Source organism: Camelina sativa, chromosome 1, assembly GCF_000633955.1.
Source record: "Camelina sativa cultivar DH55 chromosome 1, Cs, whole genome shotgun sequence".
Taxonomy (NCBI): domain Eukaryota; kingdom Viridiplantae; phylum Streptophyta; class Magnoliopsida; order Brassicales; family Brassicaceae; genus Camelina; species Camelina sativa.
Window position 1 is genome coordinate 11,706,369 of NC_025685.1, and position 20,507 is coordinate 11,726,875.

The window sequence follows — 20,507 nt, forward strand, 5'->3', positions numbered from 1 at the left end:
GTAGTTAAAATTCAAGGCACCAAGAACTACTAATACTGAAAACAAACGGTTCAAAAGCAATCATATATCAAAGATCACACGAGGAGAAAAAAAATTGCAAAATGTCTTTGCTCGAATCTTCCACGAAGCAACCTTAATTCTTCATTTGAATGTGTAATTAAAAAAAAAAGATCCTGAAGTACCATTTCACCCATTCTTACATGACATGACATTTCTCTTTCACGTAAGACAGTGAAAACTCATGTCTAATTTGGACATTTGCATTTACTTACTCACTCTTATTCTCTCTATATATAGACCTTGTCAAGCCACTAACGATCCTCTAACCGAAAACAGAGTAGTCTACAAAACAGAGTAGTAAGAAAAACAGAGTAGTAAGAAAAACAGAGTAGTAAGAAAAACAGAGTATTTTTTTTCTCCGGTCTCTACATGGATCCATCTTTTGTTCAGTCACCTTTCTCTGGCTTCTCACCGGAATATTCTATGGGATCTTCTCCGGAATCTTTCTCCTCCTCCTCCTCTTCGTCTTCAAACAACTACTCTCTCCCCTTCAACGAGAACGACTCCGAGGAAATGCTTCTCTACGGTCTCATCGAGCAATCCACGCAACAAAACTTCATGGCAGACCTTACGATCAAGTCTGAGGAAGAGACCGGAAGCTCAAGAAAGACAGAGAAGTCTTATAGAGGCGTAAGACGACGTCCATGGGGGAAATTCGCAGCGGAGATAAGAGATTCGACTCGAAACGGTATTCGGGTTTGGCTCGGGACGTTCGAAAGCGCAGAAGAGGCGGCTCTAGCCTACGATCAAGCGGCTTACTCGACGAGAGGGTCGTCGGCGATTCTTAATTTTCCGGCGGAGAGAGTTCAAGAATCTCTTTTGGAGATTAAGTATAGCTACGAGGAAGGTTGTTCTCCGGTTGTGGCGTTGAAGAGGAAACATTCTATGAGAAGGAGAATGACCAGTAGAAAGACTAAAGACAATGACTTTGATCAAAGCTCTGTGAAGTTAGATAATGTTGTTGTCTTTGAGGATTTGGGAGAACAGTACCTTGAGGAGCTTTTGGGTTCTTCTGATAATAGTGGGACTAGGTGAAAAGATTAGGTTTTGTGTTAGGGCCCTTAATGTTATAGTGGTTTGGTTAATTTTAGCCCCTAATATTTATGTTTCTTGTGTTTTATAATTTTGCAACAATGTTTGATTCTTATTTCTTTTTGTGGTACTTGACTTTCTCAAGTTAGTGTAAAAGTCTTTGTGTCTTATTCAACAAGAGAGAAAAATCTCATTTTTCTTATTTATCGTAATGAGGCTATTCTTTCAGCATGTGTTGTTAGAGTTTTCAAACATGTTTTAATTTTAAAAAGAATCTTTTAATGAAAACAAAACAAATAGATATAAATTAATGCTTCTAATTATAATGAAAATAAGAATCAAATAGTTCAAAATGGTCATGTAATCATAATAATATTCAAAGACAGTTCTTCTTCTTCTTTTTTGTTTTTTTTTTCTTTTTTTGTAATATGCATAAATGTTTCGAAATTTGGATTTGGAAACGGTATCTATGTATTGAGGAATGAGGAGCGACCTAAATGGCTAAATCCAATAATATAAGTTAAAGTGTTTTGTATTAAATAAACCCCAACTGAAAAAGATGGTCAGGTGGTCTAATGAAAATCGTGACTTGACTTCCTCTGATTAGGTGGCATCTTCTAGATTTTTTGTGCTATTTTTCCCATTTTTTTTAGTTTATGATTTAAGGAAGCAATGGCCTAGATTCTCTTGTGAAAACTAATAAGGCTAGGTGATTGATTATCTAAGAATAATTGAATAATAATATAAAAGATTTAAATATGCAGAAACTTTTAATTATCTAGCAATGAGATGCTTCTTTATCAAGATTGTTTTTTCGTCTAATTAAACGTTTTAGAAAAGAAGTAGTCACATTATTTGTTTGGTAGTTGAGGGCACTAGAAACGATCTGTCATAACTTTTGGGATTGCTTGCGTATGAGTCTTGACTATGTGCAGTGGAACCAAAATGAAGCCGGTAAATGGCGAAAATATTTTTTTTTATATACTATAATCAACGTATGTATTGTGTAAATTGAGTAAAAATTTAAGTTTTTTAGATAACAGAACATCTAGTAAATTGGTACATGGAACATCATATAAGCATTGAAAAGGGTATGCAGATTTATTTGAGCACGTGTTTTGTTGAACGTCGGCGAATCGCACAACAAAACAGAAGAAGAATTATTTTTACGATGGTGGGCCAAATGGTCAATATTTTTGCTAGGCACATATCAAAAAGCATATATTAAAATGCACTTAGTGATAAATAAAAAAAGCAATACCATGTGTAAATACTCTGAACGATTACTGTACATAAACTATAATGCTGATGTGTTTTGATAGCTTTATCCATTATCCACAAAGGGTTAACTGAATTTGGTCCCAAAATTTTTTCAAGAACTTAATTAGTAAAATCCCATTTGCATGAGGAAACAAATATTAAATCATACTATATACTGAGGTACTCCAGAGATCACGGACTTGGTCCTATTCTTTCCATTTAATAATTTACAGTGACGACTGACGAATTTAAGATATGATGTGTTTGATATTACTATGTTTATACTAAGATTTGTTTTGAACTTCTAGATCTATGACTATAGTCTATAATCATTATAAAGGTCCTACGATATGATCTACGACTTCAAGGACATCTCGGACAATAACACCATTTTAGTGCTGAAATAACACTATATTTAGTGTATTTTTAACACTAAATAAAATTTCATTTCCAACTACAACACCAAATATTACACTAAAAATACTATTCTATATTAAAATACACTAAATAAAATTTCATCTCCAACCACAACACCAAATATTACACAAAAAATACTATTCTATATTATTATATTACTAAAATAAAGATATTCTAAATCATATAATAATTTTAATTTATTAATTAATATAAAATTACAAAGGATAAAATGAAAATAATAAAAACAAATTACATCATACTAATTTTCAGAATTAATATACTCCGACCACAGATGTTCTATTAACGCATTTCAAAGTTCAATATGAGCTTCTCGATCTTTAATTTGTCTATGTCGAGCTAAAAATTCTTGAAATCGAGCATCTTCATCACTCGTCATCTCAACTTCTGCACTCGGAACTTCAACCCGTGCTTCAATTGTTGCATCAATATCACGTTCATCTTCTATAATCATATTATGCATTATAATACATGTTGTCATTATATCATGTAATACTTTTTTACTCCATAAGCGTGATGGTCCGGCCACAATTGCAAACCTTGACTGCAATACTCCGAATGCACGTTCCACATCTTTTCTACAAGCTTCTTGTTTCATTGCAAACAATTTCTTTTTAGGACCACGTGGATCGTGAATTGTTTGAACAAGAGTTGACCATTTTGGATATATACCATCAGCTAGATAGTAACCCATGTTATAAATTTTTCCATTAATAACATAATTAGCGGGTGGAGCAGTACCTTCAGCTAGACTAGAAAAAAGATGAGATGCCTCTAGCACATTTATATCATTATTAGATCCTGGTAGACCGAAATATGCATGCCAAATCCAAAGATCATAATCATCTACAACCTCTAAAATAATAGTAGGAGATCTACTTTGATGAAGACGAGTAGATCTTAACCATTGAATTTCTTTGACGAAGATCTAACCGTTGCATTGATTAGTCACCTCATGTCTTAGATCAATTATCACTTCATCAGAAAAAGACGAGTAGATCTTAGCCATTGAATTTTTTTGATGAAGATCTAACCGTTACATTGATTAGTCATTTCATGTTTATATCAATGATCACATCTTCAAAAAAGCTGAGTTAATCTTAACCATTGAATTTACCAAGATCTAACCGTTCATATTACTTTCATTTCTCTATATATATGTATACTACTCTTTGAATAACCACACATCTTCAACTCATTTTTTTACAACTACTAGTTCTTTTCCAAAATGACTTCAAGTCGCTCTCTATCATATTCTATTCAAGAAGACATACACTTATGTCATGTCTATCTTGATGTTTCTCAAAATCCAATAATAGGCATAAACCAAAAAGGAGATCAACTTTGGGCAAGAATTGAAGCTGAATATCATAAATCCGAAGTTTGTCGTCTTCAGCCAAGACCAAAAAGATCTTTACAAACTCGAATGACGTCAATTCTTGCTGCAGTCTCAAAGCTGAGAGGATGCGTTAACCAGATTGAAAACAAGAATCCTAGTGGTGCTTCCGAAAAAGACATTGTAAGTACTCACTTGCTAAATTATTGTACTTACTAACTTATATTTATTAAATTATTGTATCTACTAACCCATTTTTTTCTTGTCAATATTTGACTAGTTAAACCAAGCGAATATGTTACTAACTCAATATGAAACATACAAAAGGGGATTCAAATTCGATCATGTCTGGCCTATCCTTAAAGGCATTGAGAAGTTTTCCAATAAGAACACTAAGACGCACACTTCATTCCAAGAAGAAGGTCGTGATGTTTTGTCATCTTCATCGTTTTCAATCAATACCGAGTCATCGCCTTCCCCTGGTATGAATTCAATTGATCTAAATATGGATAATGAAGAAACCAATTTTCATTCTTCAAGACCTATGGGTTTGAAAAAAGCAAAGAGGAAACAACATTCTGAAGAACAGTTTAAACAAATTTTGGAGCAAAATGATAAACTTATCAAAGCTATTACGAAAAGCTCTTTTGAAAGAAATGAAATTCAAAGGCAAGCAAGAATGAAAGAAGAAAATAAAATATTATTTTCTGATTTGAATTCTATAAGTGATCCAGCCTCTCGTGCTTATATTGAAAACGAAAGAAGAAGAATTTTGGGGAAAAGAGCACAAACAAACCAACGTGAAGAAGATGGTGAAGGTTCTCAATATCATGGATCACAATATCGTGCATCTCATTATCAAGAAGGTCAGTCTCATGGAAAACAAGTTCAAGGAGATGGCGATCAAGGTGAAGATCAAAGATCACCAAATGATCAAGATGATTATACCCCATATTACAATTATCTTAAGTGAAGATGTTTTTTCTGGTTTTTATTTTGTAATTTTGTGTTTTCCATGTTTTTTTGAATTTTATGTATTTTAATGGTTAGTTGAATTTTATTATATATATTATCAATCAAATTACTAATTAGTTTTAATATTTTCTACTAATTAATAATTTATATTATGAAGATTAAAAACTACAAAACTGTTTTGGTATATTACATTTTATTACAAACTTAACTAGATTCTTATATAATAATACTAAACTTATAGTTAATTTACTATAACTAAGTTATTTTAAATTAAAATAACATTTTAAAAAAACAATATTATAGTGTTTGGCGTCGCTACAGTAAAACACCAAATATAGTGGTGTACTGTGCAACAAAAAGAAATTACATTATTATAGTGTAAAATATACAGTCTGGTTGGAGACAAAAAATCATCACTTTTACCCTATTATACAGTTTTGCGGTCCATTGGACTTGGCCTAAGCATGCTATCCAGTGTCCTCGGTTTTGACCAACTGTTATATGTTCAATAACTTATTTTACCAAAAAAAAAGAACATAATCAATAACTTGTCATGCATGCATTATCACACCTAAGATCACAAGTTTATATTATTGTATCAAATTTGATGAGGTAAAATATGAGAAGTTAACCCTCTTTGACAAAAATATATATATATATATATATATATATTTATGAGAAGTCGAAGACAAAAAGCCTCAATTCCAAAAAAAAATGTTCATTACACGATCGAGTTGAATAGGAAAAAGGTAGATAGATACTGAGCAACATCAGTTAATTCTCCAATATTTGTTTAAGTAGATTTTTTAAATTAAGTTTACGTAGGTAGAACAGAAGCATCTCATTATTATTTTTTAATGCAGTTTGAAATCAATATTAGAGTCATTTTCATTTTCTAATTTATAGTAGAATTGGACACGGCGAGACAAGTATTTGTAAATTTTCATGTATCTGCTACATGTATTTGTATTTAACTTGCTTAAAACTAGTACTCGTCATATCAAATAGTAGCCTACAAAAGGACTCCGGTTTATTATTTTGTCATCATTACATGAATTTTATAGATAGTCGTTGCTTGAATTCTAAAAATACTAGAAAATGTCAATAATATGTGGGCTGGATTTAGTTATTGGGCTTTTGAAACTTTTATTAGTTTTGTGTTATTATGTTGGTTACTAGAACATGTAACAACTAACAAGTATATCAAAATACTAGACAGCTTTTGTAGGCTAGTATTTGATAGGCTAGTAAGTAACAGGGTAAAAGTATACGAACAAATATAATACTTGAAATTTGAACTGCTTGTATCTAATCTACAAGGAATAAAATCAGTGGAAACGTAATGGTAGTTTTATTTTATTTTTTATCTTTTTTGAATAAATGGTAGTTTTATTGGCTTCAAGCATGTTACAATATTCTGTCTTGAAAGTTGAATATATTGGTAATTGAGGAGTTCACCTCTTAAGTAATGTAGTTCTTCTTCAAACCATCGAATGATAGCTCTTTGTTTTTAGTTTTAATCATTCTTGGTTTAAAACAAGATGACTCTACTGTGGTGTTTTGAATCCACTTCACTCTTTCATTAATTTTAACTTTATCAATTTCTTATGAGCCCATACCTATCCAACTTTAAGTCCATTATCTCTTTCATAAGTGAAAGGCCTTTCACCATCTACAACAAAATTGGACCTAGCTAGCTTACTCTGGATATTTTTTGTAACCAATTTAAGTTTGCAAACTCTTTTCTCTCATTTCACCGTTCTCTCATATTACTAATTTACTACTATGCATGCAATGGAAATCAAACTGGACTTAATTCATTACTAGTAGATAACGTAAATGTAATGGATGCTCCATTTTTTGTTTTTACTTGCGACCAATGCTCGACATGAGTAATCATTTATTTGGGTTGTCAAGAGCTTTTTTATAAAGAATTTGGGAGTTTTTTGGACTGATACAGACAAAAAAAAAATGCTACAAGATATTTGTTTATGTGCTTTTTTTGAACTCACATATGCACCAATTATATTCGTTTCCAATGTTTCATATACATCTTAGAATTACTAGATACAATATTGTTTAAACCCTTCATTTTACAGAAGAGTTTTTTTTCAACAAATATATGTGTACAATAATAGTCAAATCCAAATTTTCTTGACACCACTATTTTCTTATAATAGGGGTTATACAGTATCTAGCTACTAGAGAGTAGGCAAAGAAATCATATTTCAATTTATCACATATATTTACATTTCTGGTTCCTAAAATACAAGATACCATATGTCTAAACCAATGACCGGATGCAATTAGAATATAGAGAAAAATGGAATTTTAACCAATGACCTTAACGCGTAACTAGTTGAAGTTTGTTCAAAGTTAGGCAAACGTTATGTTTGTCAAATCGTAAACAATCATAAATTGTAATCACTCATCGATTTGGTCACCTAAATGTAAAAGTCCCAATATTCCACTATCCTTTTACTATAGTGAAAACTAGAGAAACTCATAATTATTCGGTTCATTATTATTAGTTACTAATAGTGGCGAACCTGTCCGCGGCGGATCACTGAAAATACGGAACCGTCACGGTCAGTCCGAAGGGGCATGGACATGTCCGTTTGACATCTCTACGTATATACAATATAGTATCTCCTAGATATACTAGTCAAAAATGTATGTTATATAATGTGCACTTACAACAAAAGAACGAACGAAATACATAAAACAATGTACGTCTAATCGTTTAACCAGTTTCATTGCTGTGTCATTTCCGAAATTTAAATCCGATATGTTGCTGAAAATAGTACAATAATACAAAGAAAAAAAAAGTATCCTCAATTTATGTTTTTTTTTCTTTATTTTCTTTAACATATATTTTTATTCATTTTCGCCAAACAGGACATCGTTTTATCCTCAATTACGTTGCATGAACCATTCTTTGAATATTAGTAGAGACTAGTTCTTGAATTAGGTGGTAACAATTTGAGTTCATAGAATAGATCAACCTCATGCAAACTATTCACAAGTCATAGGCTAGCTAGTATATATCAAGAGATTTGGATTTGGAGTAGTAATTTCCATAATAGTATAATACTAGTATTAGACTATTAGTATGTAACGACAATTTTTTTCAATTTATTGAGTTCGGATTAGAACATCTGTTTTTTCTTGCATAAAATACGCCAAGATCATATTGGTAGTATTACTTTTAGAAAATTTGTTTGCCAATTTTGTATTTACGGAAAATATTATTTCTTCTGTTGTACAAAGAGAACCATTTTGACATGTAACAAAATAAGTTATTTAAGTGTATAATATTTGGCGGCGTATTGGAATTATATTTAAAGTATATAGGCTATAGTTGAGAGATATATGAAGTAATGTTATCGTGTAAACCATTATAAAATTCTTAAAACAATGTTTGAAAAACACAAAAGAACTTTGTTTATAAAGCAGAAACAAATGTAATAAAATTTTATGTAGATTTACCAGTCATTTATCATCAATAGGTATAGCCGCCATCGTAAATGCTAACCATTTACGATGACATTCATCAAGAATGAAATGCTTATTATATCCTAATATTGTTATTTTATGTAAAAGTAAACTAAAGAAGTCTTGCGATATGTTCATCTCCAGTTCATCAAAGCAGAGTGGAAAATTCCTACCAAAACTTTAGAAATCATTTGTTGTTTCAGCTAATGAACTGGTTTGAAAAGTATCCTCTTGGGGCTACTAATCCAATCATCATGTCTATATATAATATAATCTATATGAAACTTTGGAATGACAAGGTAAAATAAAATACGTCTTAGTGGAATATATAGTATTATTAATAAACTTTATCAATCATGAAGTAAATTTTGCTACGCTTCTACCAAGGCTTTCTCAAATAAAGAAAGATACAATTGAAACTTGGATGAGCCAGCCAACAATATAAAGCTCAATAGAGTAACTGGCTAACTGCAAGAAGAAAAGTCAGGATAGTGGTATTTCTTTTTGTTAGCCGCAGGCGAGAAGACAAGAAAGTAAATAAAATTTCAAATTTGGGGATCATTTTTCTAATTTGCAACCATTTACGAATCGTTCTCGAAAAAAATTATTAAAAACTTCAATCTTTTAGAATGATCAATATATACAACTACATCGGTAGACAATTAATGTCATATTATAGAATCTTCGAGTAGCGGACGATCAAAGTAAAACCTCCTCACATGCTTTTGGCGGTGTGAACCATTACCTTGAACTAAGTAAGGTTCACTAATCAAGCATTTAAAATACTTGGTATTACTATGTCAGCAAGTCAAAAACATCTAGACATGATCTGCATGAAAATAGATTCACATCTTAGCCATGTAAGCCAACCACTTCATTTTGGTCAACACCTAAACTTGTTTTCTAATTGGGTTAGGTAAAACCATTAGAAATACCTCTATTGTCACTTAATATATGAAGCGAAAATGATGGAGAGGAGGATTAAAGATCGAAATTTCATTATATGATATTATCTCTCTTAAAAGACTTCACTATCTGTAAGAAGATCCTTTGTCCATATATCATGACTTAAGCCATAATTTCTTCTCGAAATCTAACTTCCGCCAAGTAACGTTGACCCATCATAACTAGAGCGTCGAAGAGTAACGGCTAGGCAAAATTATGTTGTTACATTTTTCTCCGATTGTTGATATAATGTTGAGATTCTTAGGGTTATATAAGAGAAATAATCCTATTCTTTTTTTGTCAAAAACCCGAACTTTAGATTAAATTGAGTTTGGTACAGAGTTAAGAGACCTCATAAGTGCCTCTTTAGCTACTTTATCAGTTTTTACATTTTTTTTCGCGTTTAACAAAAATGAAAGTGCAGAGATCGAACTGGGTAAAAATCAAAAAGATTTCGTGTTGAATCCCATGGAGCTCCTTTAATTGGAGGTCCAAATTGAGTGCTTTGATCAGCAAATGCGCATCTGAAGCAAAAGAAACGTTTCTGTATCCGAGGTCGAGAGCGTGGATGAGGGCGTGATGAAGAGCCAAGGCCTCTGCCATGAGAGGAGATCGGACATTTTCTGCTACAGCTTCACCCTGCCTCTCTAGGTTGGGAAGGTGCTGTTCGAAGATCCACCCGAATCCAGCTCGTCTTGATTCCTCAAGCCATGCAGCATCGGAAGAGCAACGGATCGTGTCACTGTAGGAGCAGTGGATCTGGGTAGGTGGTATTGCCGGACTACTCCTCTGGACTAGGATCTGTGCGTCGGTCCATTCCTTAGCTAGGATAATAGATCTGGAGATTACATCACAGCTTGACAGACAGGTCTGTTCGAAGATTCTCTTATTCCTGGTGCTCCACAAGATCCAAGGGGAGATCGAACCGTGAATTGGTCCGATTGGTGGGAGGGTTATGAGCTTGTTCGAGGTCTCGATCCCCATCCGGCAGCTTGTGATAGCAGAGGGGTGTAGAGGGTTTTTAAACGGTGCCGCCTTCCAGACCTTCATGACGAAACTGCAGTGGAACAACATGTGTAATATCAATTCCTCTTCCCCACAGTGGGGCAACGGGCATGCGGATTGATACCTCCATGTTGCAGGTTTTGTCCTACTGGTAAGGCCTCATTCACTGCTTTCCATAAGAAGGATTTGATTTTTGGGGCACATTGGAGATTCCAAATATCCTTGATCCAATTAAAGTTTTACAGGCTGGGAAGTGGCCATGAAAGGGCAGGTTTCAGTTTTTTCATTGCTTGTGAAAAATCTGAAACCTGCCCTTCCTGATCTTGTGCAGCGAAACCAAACTGCATTCATACAAGGACGGTTATTAGTTGAGAACACACTTCTCGCAGCTGAGCTGGTAAACGGGTATCAAAAGGCAAATGGTCCAAAAAGAATAACAATCAAAGTCGACATAGCAAAGGCTTTTGACACAATAAGGTGGGAATTCATTTTCAGTTGTCTCAGAGGTATTGAGGTTCCGGAACTTTACCTGCGGTGGTTGGAGGCTTGTATTTGCACTCCAAACTTCTCCGTGGAGTTCAATGGGGTGGTTCAAGGGTACTTTAAAGGACAAAGAGGGCTCTGACAAGGCGATCCACTTTCACCCTACTTGTTTGTCCTTGCAATGAACTGTCTCTCGGTTTGCCTGGACAAAGCAGCAGAAGAAGGAAAGTTTCAATACCATCATAAGTGTAAAGACATGAAACTGACTCACTTGTGTTTTGCGGATGACCTGTTGATATTTGTGGATGGGTCTGCCTCATCGGTACAAAATGTTCTTCAGGTCTTGAAAGAGTTTGAAGCTGTCTCTGGCTTAGCGATAAGTATCCCAAAAACAAGCTTTTTCACTTCAGGAATCCCCCAAGCTGAGATTGATCACATCACGTCAAACACTGGAATAAGTCATGGGCAATTACCTATAAGATATCTAGGGCTTCCTCTCTGCATAAAAAAGCTCACCTTGTTGGACTGTGCCCCTTTGATCCAAGCTGTAAAAAGTCGACTCAATGCCTAGTCTACAAAAACTCTCTCTTTTGCGGGCAGGCTCCAAATGTTAAACACGGTCATTGCTGGCATCTCAAACTTCTGGTGTTCTGCTTTCTTCCTGCCAAAGAAATGTATTAGAACATTGAACTCTCTTTGTGGTGCGTTTCATTGGAAAGGTACTACTGAGGGTACTCATTCAGCGAGAGTCGCATGGGACACTGTTATTTTAGACAAGAAAGAAGGTGGACTAGGGGTAAGAGATTTGCTAACTTGGAACAAAGCTTGTATGGTGAAGCTTATCTGGATGTTGTCTTTCAGAGCAGGTTCAGTATGGGTCGCCTGGTTTAAGAACGCAATCCTCTCTGGTAACCTTAGCAATTTCTGGACCAAAAAGCCAAACGCAAAACACTCTTGGTTAACTAATAAGCTAATGAAGATCAGAGATATAGCTTATGATTGGATTAAAATGAAAGTGGGCGATGGAAGATCATGTCAGTTTTGGTCAGATCATTGGAGTAAATTAGGTAAGATGTCAACTTATCTTCAAGGGGAAGGTCTTTATCTCATTAGTATTCCACGGGGTGCTCGACTTGTAGATCTGTGGAGGAGAGGTCAGTGGCGGCTTCCTCTTGCAAGATCGGAACTACAAGTGAACTTTCATGTAGAACTTTCGGAAATAGAGTTGCAAGATGTGCCGGACACTTACCATTGGTGGATAGATGACCAACTAAAAGATAGCCACTCGACAGGGAAGATCTGCTCTGCCCTCAAGGAAAGGCATCCTCTTGTCCCTTGGTATACGACTGTGTGGTTCTCCGGAGGAATCCCTAAGCAACGTGTGGTTACTTGACTCTTTCTGTTAAACAGATGCCCGACTCGTGACAGGATGTAAGCTGGGGATTGCAGATTGATCCGCAATGTCTTCTTTGTGCAAACGCTTCAGAGAGTCGTGACCATCTCTTGTTTGAGTGTACTTTTAGCAGGTCGATTTGGAGTCTCATCGCTCGTCGGTGTCGTTTCGCCTCACCACGTTCCTGGTCAGTGACTCTACTTAACTTATCGTCCTACCGAGGATCTCACACTGCTTAGAAGCTCCTCCTTTTAGCCTGGCAAGCTACCATCTACACTCTATGGACAGAGAGAAATCATCGGCTCCATCACAATAGCTTTAAATCCTCTGATCTGCTCCTCCATCAGATAGACACTACTATTCGAAACAGAGCTTTGAGTTTCCGAGACTCAAATCCGATGTTGTGCTCGGACCTGCTGCAACTTTGGTTTGCTGGTTCTGGCGGAGCATATCCCTAATATTTTCAGATGCGATCTAAAAGAGGCTTTCTCTTCTTCACGATGGAGACAATAATTGAGGTGGTATAAGGTGGTTTGAGGTGGTTTTAAAGTTCTAACCGTTTTTCTGGTTTGATTGGGACTTACTGGTTCAAGTTTTTGGGTTCCTTCAAAACTATGTGGTTCGATTATAACTATTTCTTGGTTCTGTATTTGGGTCTCTTATCTTGGGCTCTGTAACCTTTTTTATTTCTTTCAGCTTAAAATTAATAGAATGCCCTTTTAACAAGAAAAAAAAAAAAAAAAAGTTGCCATGGTGGATGATCCGTCTTTTGAGTCGCATGGTATCCTGTTTTTGCAGAGTAAAAACCATCTTTGGTAGCTAACCAGGAAATAATCCTATTCTTTATGCCCCAAAAAAAACTAAGGGTGTACCAAATGCTGATCCACTAGACTAACCATCACTTATTATCAGTTCTTTATTAAATAGTAAACGAAATAAACATGCTTGTTTTAGAGAAAAAAAATAGTGAAGTCATTGCAAAGCCATCATTACAATTTACATCTTTTCCTTTCTTAATTTTATCTTAGAGAAAACAAAGAAAATAAATAAGACAACTTGGTTTGTTATCCACAAGTGGTAAAAAGCTTAATACTTTGGTGAAGAAAAGCATTTAAAATGTTGGAAAGTATCACTATATATGTTACTGTCATGGTGGTATTACTCACTGGTCTTTAAATAAAACAAACGTAGGAAAAGTCGAATTGAGAGGTCTATAAATAATGAACCGACGCTTAACTATTTAAGTCGACCAAAGTTCTACCAATTATTATCCGAAAGAAAATTTTATTCGTTTTATAATTTTTTCAGTTTTTTTTTTTTTTTTTTTGGAATCGAGTTTTGGAAAGACTGATGTTAACTTCCAACAACTGTATACTACTATTGAGTCTCTTAATCATCTAGCACGTATGTCACACGTTTTGACCATCATTTTAATTAGACTACCACAAATGGAATATTACGCTCTTTGTTTCGAATGAATCTATCTAAAAAATTTGAAACGACTTTTTAAACGTCCTTTTCAAATAGAAAAAAGATTTAATAAAAATTTAAACATATATATATATATATCTGAAACAATATCTATATACATTGTTATATTATATTATAAGAAAATATGTAATAAAAGTCTAATAAAAGTCTATTGAACTTTCGGAGATCAAAATTTATCAAAACATTTTAAGGGAGAAAAAACATCTAAAAGAAGTCTATTGAAATTATATTTTTGACGGTATTTATTAATTATATTTATACCAAATAAATTAGTTCAGTAGATATACTCAATTTTTCATCAAATGTCACAGCATGTAAAAAAAAAAAAAGCTCGTTGATTTGATAATCTAGAGTCCTAGACTACGTACGAATACGATGCTTGGTTGAAACCGGATTGTCAATTTAAAACCGGAAACCTAAAGTATTGCTAACAGAAATACAATCTGTGAAGTCAAAGTCTTGAGTCTTGACAGAAGTTATGATAATAACGCGGAAGAATTAATATCTCAATTCAATTGTAATTATGAAAAGAATCTTGGACATTTTGTACACACTCACATACGTTCAACTAAATATGTCTGGTATGAATTTTATAGTTCTGGTCTTGGTAGAGTGAATGAGGTATTAATTGTTATAAAGTCTTCAAAATTTGAGTTCACATAATTTGGAGCAAAATGCTAAGAGTAGACGTTGATCGATCATCTGCTAATTGCCAAAACTTTGGAAGTTTGGACGTGGATGAACAAGCGGCATTGCGTCATTATGACGTGGCTCCCATGGTTGGTGACAGATCCTAATACTGGATACAAAACCATCATGCCCTTGCAAACAAATCACCTGTTTTCCAAAATTTATAAACAAAACAGCGGTAACCTGAATAGATATAGGAAAGTGGAGTTGCAGTTACCCTCAGCCGAGGGTTGGAGTCAATGGGGTGGGTAGTGAAATCCCCATCCTCACTCTCATCGTGAGTCTGCTGCCATGTCATACATCATTTATATTAATATTTTTGAAATATATCGTGTGTTATAACTTTTTATTTGTAAGATCTGCATAATTAATCTTTGCCATTTGAATAAATAATAAAATGTGGATAGAATATTTATAATAAAATCTAGTCGAGAATATTAACCATAATATCTTACCTTCCTTAATTACGATTTTTATGAAAATATATAAAATCACCATTCAATAACACAACTTTTATTGCCAATACACTAAAATATATATAACACTACATCATTTATATTAAAAATGAAAGAAAATTAATTAATTATAATATAAAATCATAAAAATTATATATGAATAAAAGGAAATTATCCCACTGTGTATTATGGATTAAATCCTAATTAATATCAGTGATGTCATCATGATCATTACCGAGAATAATAGCATAATGGCTTGTAATAGTGATGCCGTCATATAATAATCTTCGAACAATTTTTGATGAAGAGATATCATTTTGACAAATAGCATCATGATTATTCAATGTATTAGACTATTAGTATGTGTATAAGGAATGCAAATGACGGCAAAAAAAACATATCGTTGTAGATTACCAAATCAATCTGAATTTCGACAATAAAAGTAAATAAATATTATTTTATTATTTTTCTATAATCTTTTTAGAGTGCCGTAAATGAACTCAATAAGGGAGGAAAAATTAGGAATAGGCCAAAAAAAACCTTAATCAAAAAAATCAAACCGAACCTGACAGAATCGTAATCAAGTGATGCAATTTGGTTTTGATTTTTTTCCAAAACCTTGTTTGGTTCCGATTATCAGAATTTTTTATGGTTTTGGTTTGGTTCCGATTTATAATTGTAGAACCGTTGGTTTTTTTTGAGTTTATATTTTTATTATTATAATATAACTTGTATGATTAGTGTTTAATTGCAAAAAAAAAAAAACAGTTTTTTGTTTGATCACTTTTGCAATATTTCTTTCCTCTTGTTGGTGATATACTGATATATAAGCTGAATTAATACATTTTTGCAATCTATGGTAGATTTTTGAGAAAATTTATATCAATACTTATCAAAAGAGAAAAAAAAAAAAGAAATAAAATTCTTTGAAAGATGATATAGATCATTATTTATAATAATACCAGGTTTACTAGGATTTAATTGATAAAATATGTTGGAATGTAATTACGGTTTCATAAAATCTAAATCAAAGATGTTACATTTTAAGATAATTTTTCTAAAAAATTATAGCGCGATTTCCAAGTAGCCGTTTGATAAAAAAATTGTCCAAGTAGCCGGAACTGAACCAAATCAAACCATATATAGTCTTTTAAATAGTTTTAGATTTTAAAAATCGAACAAATTGGGAAACCAAAAAAAAACTAAATCAAATTACATACAGTTTTTATATGGTATAAAATTGATAACCTCTATAAATTAATAATATTGTGACCAGGAAAATCTATAAATTTATAGAGGTTTTAATTTTTCGATAAATTATTAATTTATAGAGAGGCATTCAGAGACTTTACTAATTTGGTAAAAAAACATTAAAAATAAAATTTAATGGTTATAACTAATATTTTATAAAATCAATTACAATGAAAATAACAATTATCATGTTTCGACGATAGCACTCAAAGCTTTTTATACAGTAAAATATCAAAAATAGACTCTAATAAAAATTAATGTGTCGATATATACATATATTTGGATAATTCTATATAATTATGAATTTATATTATTGACGAGACCATATATTTACAAAGGATTTTCAAAAAAAATATTATTTTATTATATTATCGAATAGTGCCCCAAATTACACTAATCCCAACTTGAAATCGAAGAAATTTATTAGTTTATAGAAGTTATTAATTTACAAAGTATTAATTTATAGAGGTTCTACTGTACTATAAAACCAAACAACATAAACGAACGAATTGGAAAAACCATATGTCCATCCCTAGGAAAAACAACAAATCAATCTGATTTTGGAGAAAAAATAAACATAAAAATTATCTTTCTATAGAGTGTGAACACAAATACTAATTATATTTATATTCTTAATTTTGCAATTTTCTATTACGTAACTAAATCTATAATTGACCCGTGAGAGAAAGAAGAAGACCCGTCTCCAAAATGGAAATCCAATGTTCTTTTAAAAAATAATATTATTGAAAGAATTAGCCCAAAAAAGGTGACAATAGTGGATTAATGGTCCTCTAATTAATTCTATATTGCCTACCGTCAAAAAAAAAAAAAGAAGAAGAAGTTATATAATATCTTTCACTATATTTTGGGGACAAGACAAAAGCACCAAACCCCATCTTGATCTCTTACTCCGTACGTACTATTGCGACTTTCGTTTTTTTCTCCTCCTTACGATTTTGTGCTATAACGCGTTTTAGAATCCAATAAAATATCGGGCAATTGTCATCTTTGCATGCACATATAATATCATTTTACTTTCTCAGAATATTCAGCACCAAGGCGTTAATGATTTATGTTGAAAAATATGTTGATGGAGTTGACATTCTCATCGTTATTTCAAAGTCAGCTCTTACTTTTACAAGTAATCGTAATTCCGAGATTAGTATAACACGGAGAATGTATAACACAAGTTCAAGAGAAAACACGAACATAACTGTTTTAGAAAATATTATCAAAAGCTTTAAACTACATGCAGTGATTTATATTTGATTAATTCTAAATCATACAGTCAGTCAAGAATGACATGCGTTCATGATCATTTATTCCACTATTTACATTAATGTATATTTTATACTTAATACTACTTTACACTAGTATTAATTTATTAATCAGCCGATATAGCTTTGCAACCACTTTCGTTCTTCAGCTACATGCCTGCCTGCTTGTAAATCAAATTACATACCAACATTTATTATAGGTATAATATTCATTCCTTGAAGTCAAAATTTTACCGGCTCTTTCGTGTTTTCAAGTCAATTGTATTTAGATTTGAGGTTGAAAAGGTTGAAGTATTTTTGTTATGAACATGGTAGTTAAAAATCCTCCACTTATGTGAATACACATGACTTTTTCGGGTCATTCATTAATTACCATATGACCAAGAAATAGTCTAAATGTACCAAGGCATTTTAAACTGCTTGTGTTCACAACTTCACATTAGAGAAAGTGGTATTTATTTTGTGTTAGTTTCCTAATTCACAAAAGTATTTTGTATATATCGAATACTTGTGTATAAATTTGTTGACCGGCTATCAAGTATAAACATTGTAAATTTGAAATAAATCTCCATTAGCGCACCAAAGTAAAATTGATATTTACAAACACATCAAAAAGTTTATCACTTGTTTACAAAACAACTTTGTAGCACTTTTTGAGAACAATATTTGACGAAGAGATATGATTTAATATGGAAAAAATAAACACATTTTATAATTGGAGATGATTACGGTATTGGCTAGCGTAGCAAAAGCTAGATACTAATATATAAAAATTAAACAATTTAAGGAATTGATATACATATAATCGTAAAATTAAAATTAAAAAGAAAATTTGATGAAAAACTCGAAAAGAGAAATTGAAATTTTTTTTTGTAGAGGAAAAAAAACAACATATATTGATGTTTTGCATTGATACAATATCGAATCTGAGAAAAAAAATTGAAAAAAAATTATATATATATATATATATATATATTATATGTATATATAGGTGAAAATGATATCTACATTACTGTAAATTATTTTTACAAATAAAATATACATATTAAGCAGCAAAACTTTAACGTATTATCAGTGTATACTGTATAGTAAGTAGTAACTATCCTAAAAGCCATTTACGAACAGTTACCAAATTTATCAACTGTGGTTGGCTTAGTCATTAAATCTCGAAAACACAGGCATCTAGGAAGGTGCGAATCGAATCTCGTTGGAAAAGGTAATTTATTAAAATTGATTTCGGATTTGAGAGATACACGTATAAGTGTAGGTCTGAAATTTCCAAATTATTAAAGAAAAAAAAAACCAAATATTTTATCATCAAAACCGGAACTGGTTTGACTGTTTGAAATCCTCAATAACTAATGCAGTTGAAAATTTGTATGTTAATTCTTCATTTTACAGTAGAAACCTATATTAGTTGTTCCTTCGTTGATCTTACTCCTATTATTTAGCTTGTATCGCTACACTACATATAAAAAATAACATGATTCTATATACTCATCAGCATTCTTCATCACAAAACATCATTTGAGTTTGGTAATAAAGATCCTAGTGTAAAATATATAGATATGTTGAATTTGAAACCTGTAGGGAAGCCTCATTTGTTGACCAGAAACTTTGAACTCAATACTTCTATATTAACAAATACGGTCGCAAAGAGAGGTGGGGGAGCTTTTGTTTGAAACTTGAAATGTTTTGAGTGCAGTAAGTGTGAACGCGTTAGTCAACTTGCTATCACGACACGAGCTATGTCTATCAATCGCAACTTGTTTCTCTATCGCGCTGTGTTTTGTTTTGTTCTTTTCTGGTTTGTGTCATATAATAATGATACTAATGGAAATATATATACTAATTAATAACTAGTGGAAAAGGATATATATATTCTGGCAGAAGAATTTTTCAGGGAAATGCAAAATCATAGCTAGGATTTGAAGTAAGAAAATGTATGCAATTATGTATATTTTTTTTTCACAATGCAAATATGTAAATATATGCTGAAAATTACTCCTAATATTAATTAACGCACACACTTGGTGGTTTATATTGTATCAAATATGCTTATCAATCGAATTGTTTAAAAAAACTGAATATATATATATATATATATATATATATATATATCAAAAGACTGAAATATTTAGTAGGTTAGTTTCTGTTTTTTTTTGGGTACAAATTTAACATCACAAATTTCTTTTATACTAATTTCAAAATAAAAAATTTAAATCTAAAAAAGTTGGATAATTGTTTATATTAAAAATATTAACAATGATGACAATAATACAGTGACTTTGTTTCTTCATTTTTCTTTTTTGATAAAAATTGTTTCTGTTTATATTCTTTCAAATAAGGACTAAAAGACATGCATAATATGTACGTACATAGAGATGGTTAACCTAAACACCATTACTACCGCGATTGAAGATGTCAAACTTTAATAAGAAAAGTAAAACAATTTTACGAGCAGATAAATGAATAGTGTTTTTTTTTGGGTCAACATATAATCCACCCAACGTTGAATTTTGTTTGTCGTATGCATCTGTAAACGTTGATTTTCTAAAATATATACGTGTGGGCTCATTATAATACTCTTCGTGCGTCTATCCGACTGACTTTGTTGTTTACTAGGAACTATCACTGTACGCCACATCTAATTACACCATCACACTCCATACACACATTTACATATACATGCAGACCCATTATTATAAAATAGTAAAGTTTTAGTATATTATTCATTCCCACATGACATATAATATACGTAAAACAAACTTTTGACTATGTTGCCAATAACCAAAAAAAAGGAGACATCCCTCTCTTTCTCTCTTTCTTTCTCTCTCTCTCTCTCTCTCTCTCATCCTATTTTCAAGAAGCTCACCAGTGCTTTTGAATTCTCCCACATGTCTTTTGACAATTTCAGTATATAT

At 32.2% G+C, this 20,507-nt stretch overlaps 2 protein-coding genes and 1 long non-coding RNA gene across 3 annotated transcripts; 2 read left to right on the forward strand and 1 right to left on the reverse strand.

The window, feature by feature from the left end:
• Positions 212-1,296, forward strand: LOC104788184 (ethylene-responsive transcription factor 1B-like). Its single transcript, XM_010513902.2, has one exon. It carries the CDS (start codon positions 430-432, stop codon positions 1,093-1,095), a length of 666 nt encoding a protein of 221 aa, XP_010512204.1. The 5' UTR covers positions 212-429; the 3' UTR covers positions 1,096-1,296.
• Positions 3,991-5,107, forward strand: LOC104788193. Its single transcript, XM_010513914.1, has 2 exons — positions 3,991-4,306; positions 4,404-5,107. Exons 1-2 carry the CDS (start codon positions 4,016-4,018, stop codon positions 5,094-5,096), a joined length of 984 nt encoding a protein of 327 aa, XP_010512216.1. The 5' UTR covers positions 3,991-4,015; the 3' UTR covers positions 5,097-5,107.
• LOC109131289 lies at positions 9,971-12,928 on the reverse strand. Its single transcript, XR_002036917.1, has 6 exons — positions 12,276-12,928; positions 11,840-12,167; positions 11,543-11,687; positions 11,316-11,448; positions 11,073-11,228; positions 9,971-10,884 (listed from the first exon to the last, which is right to left on the reverse strand). It is a non-coding gene; the product is annotated as an uncharacterized LOC109131289 (long non-coding RNA).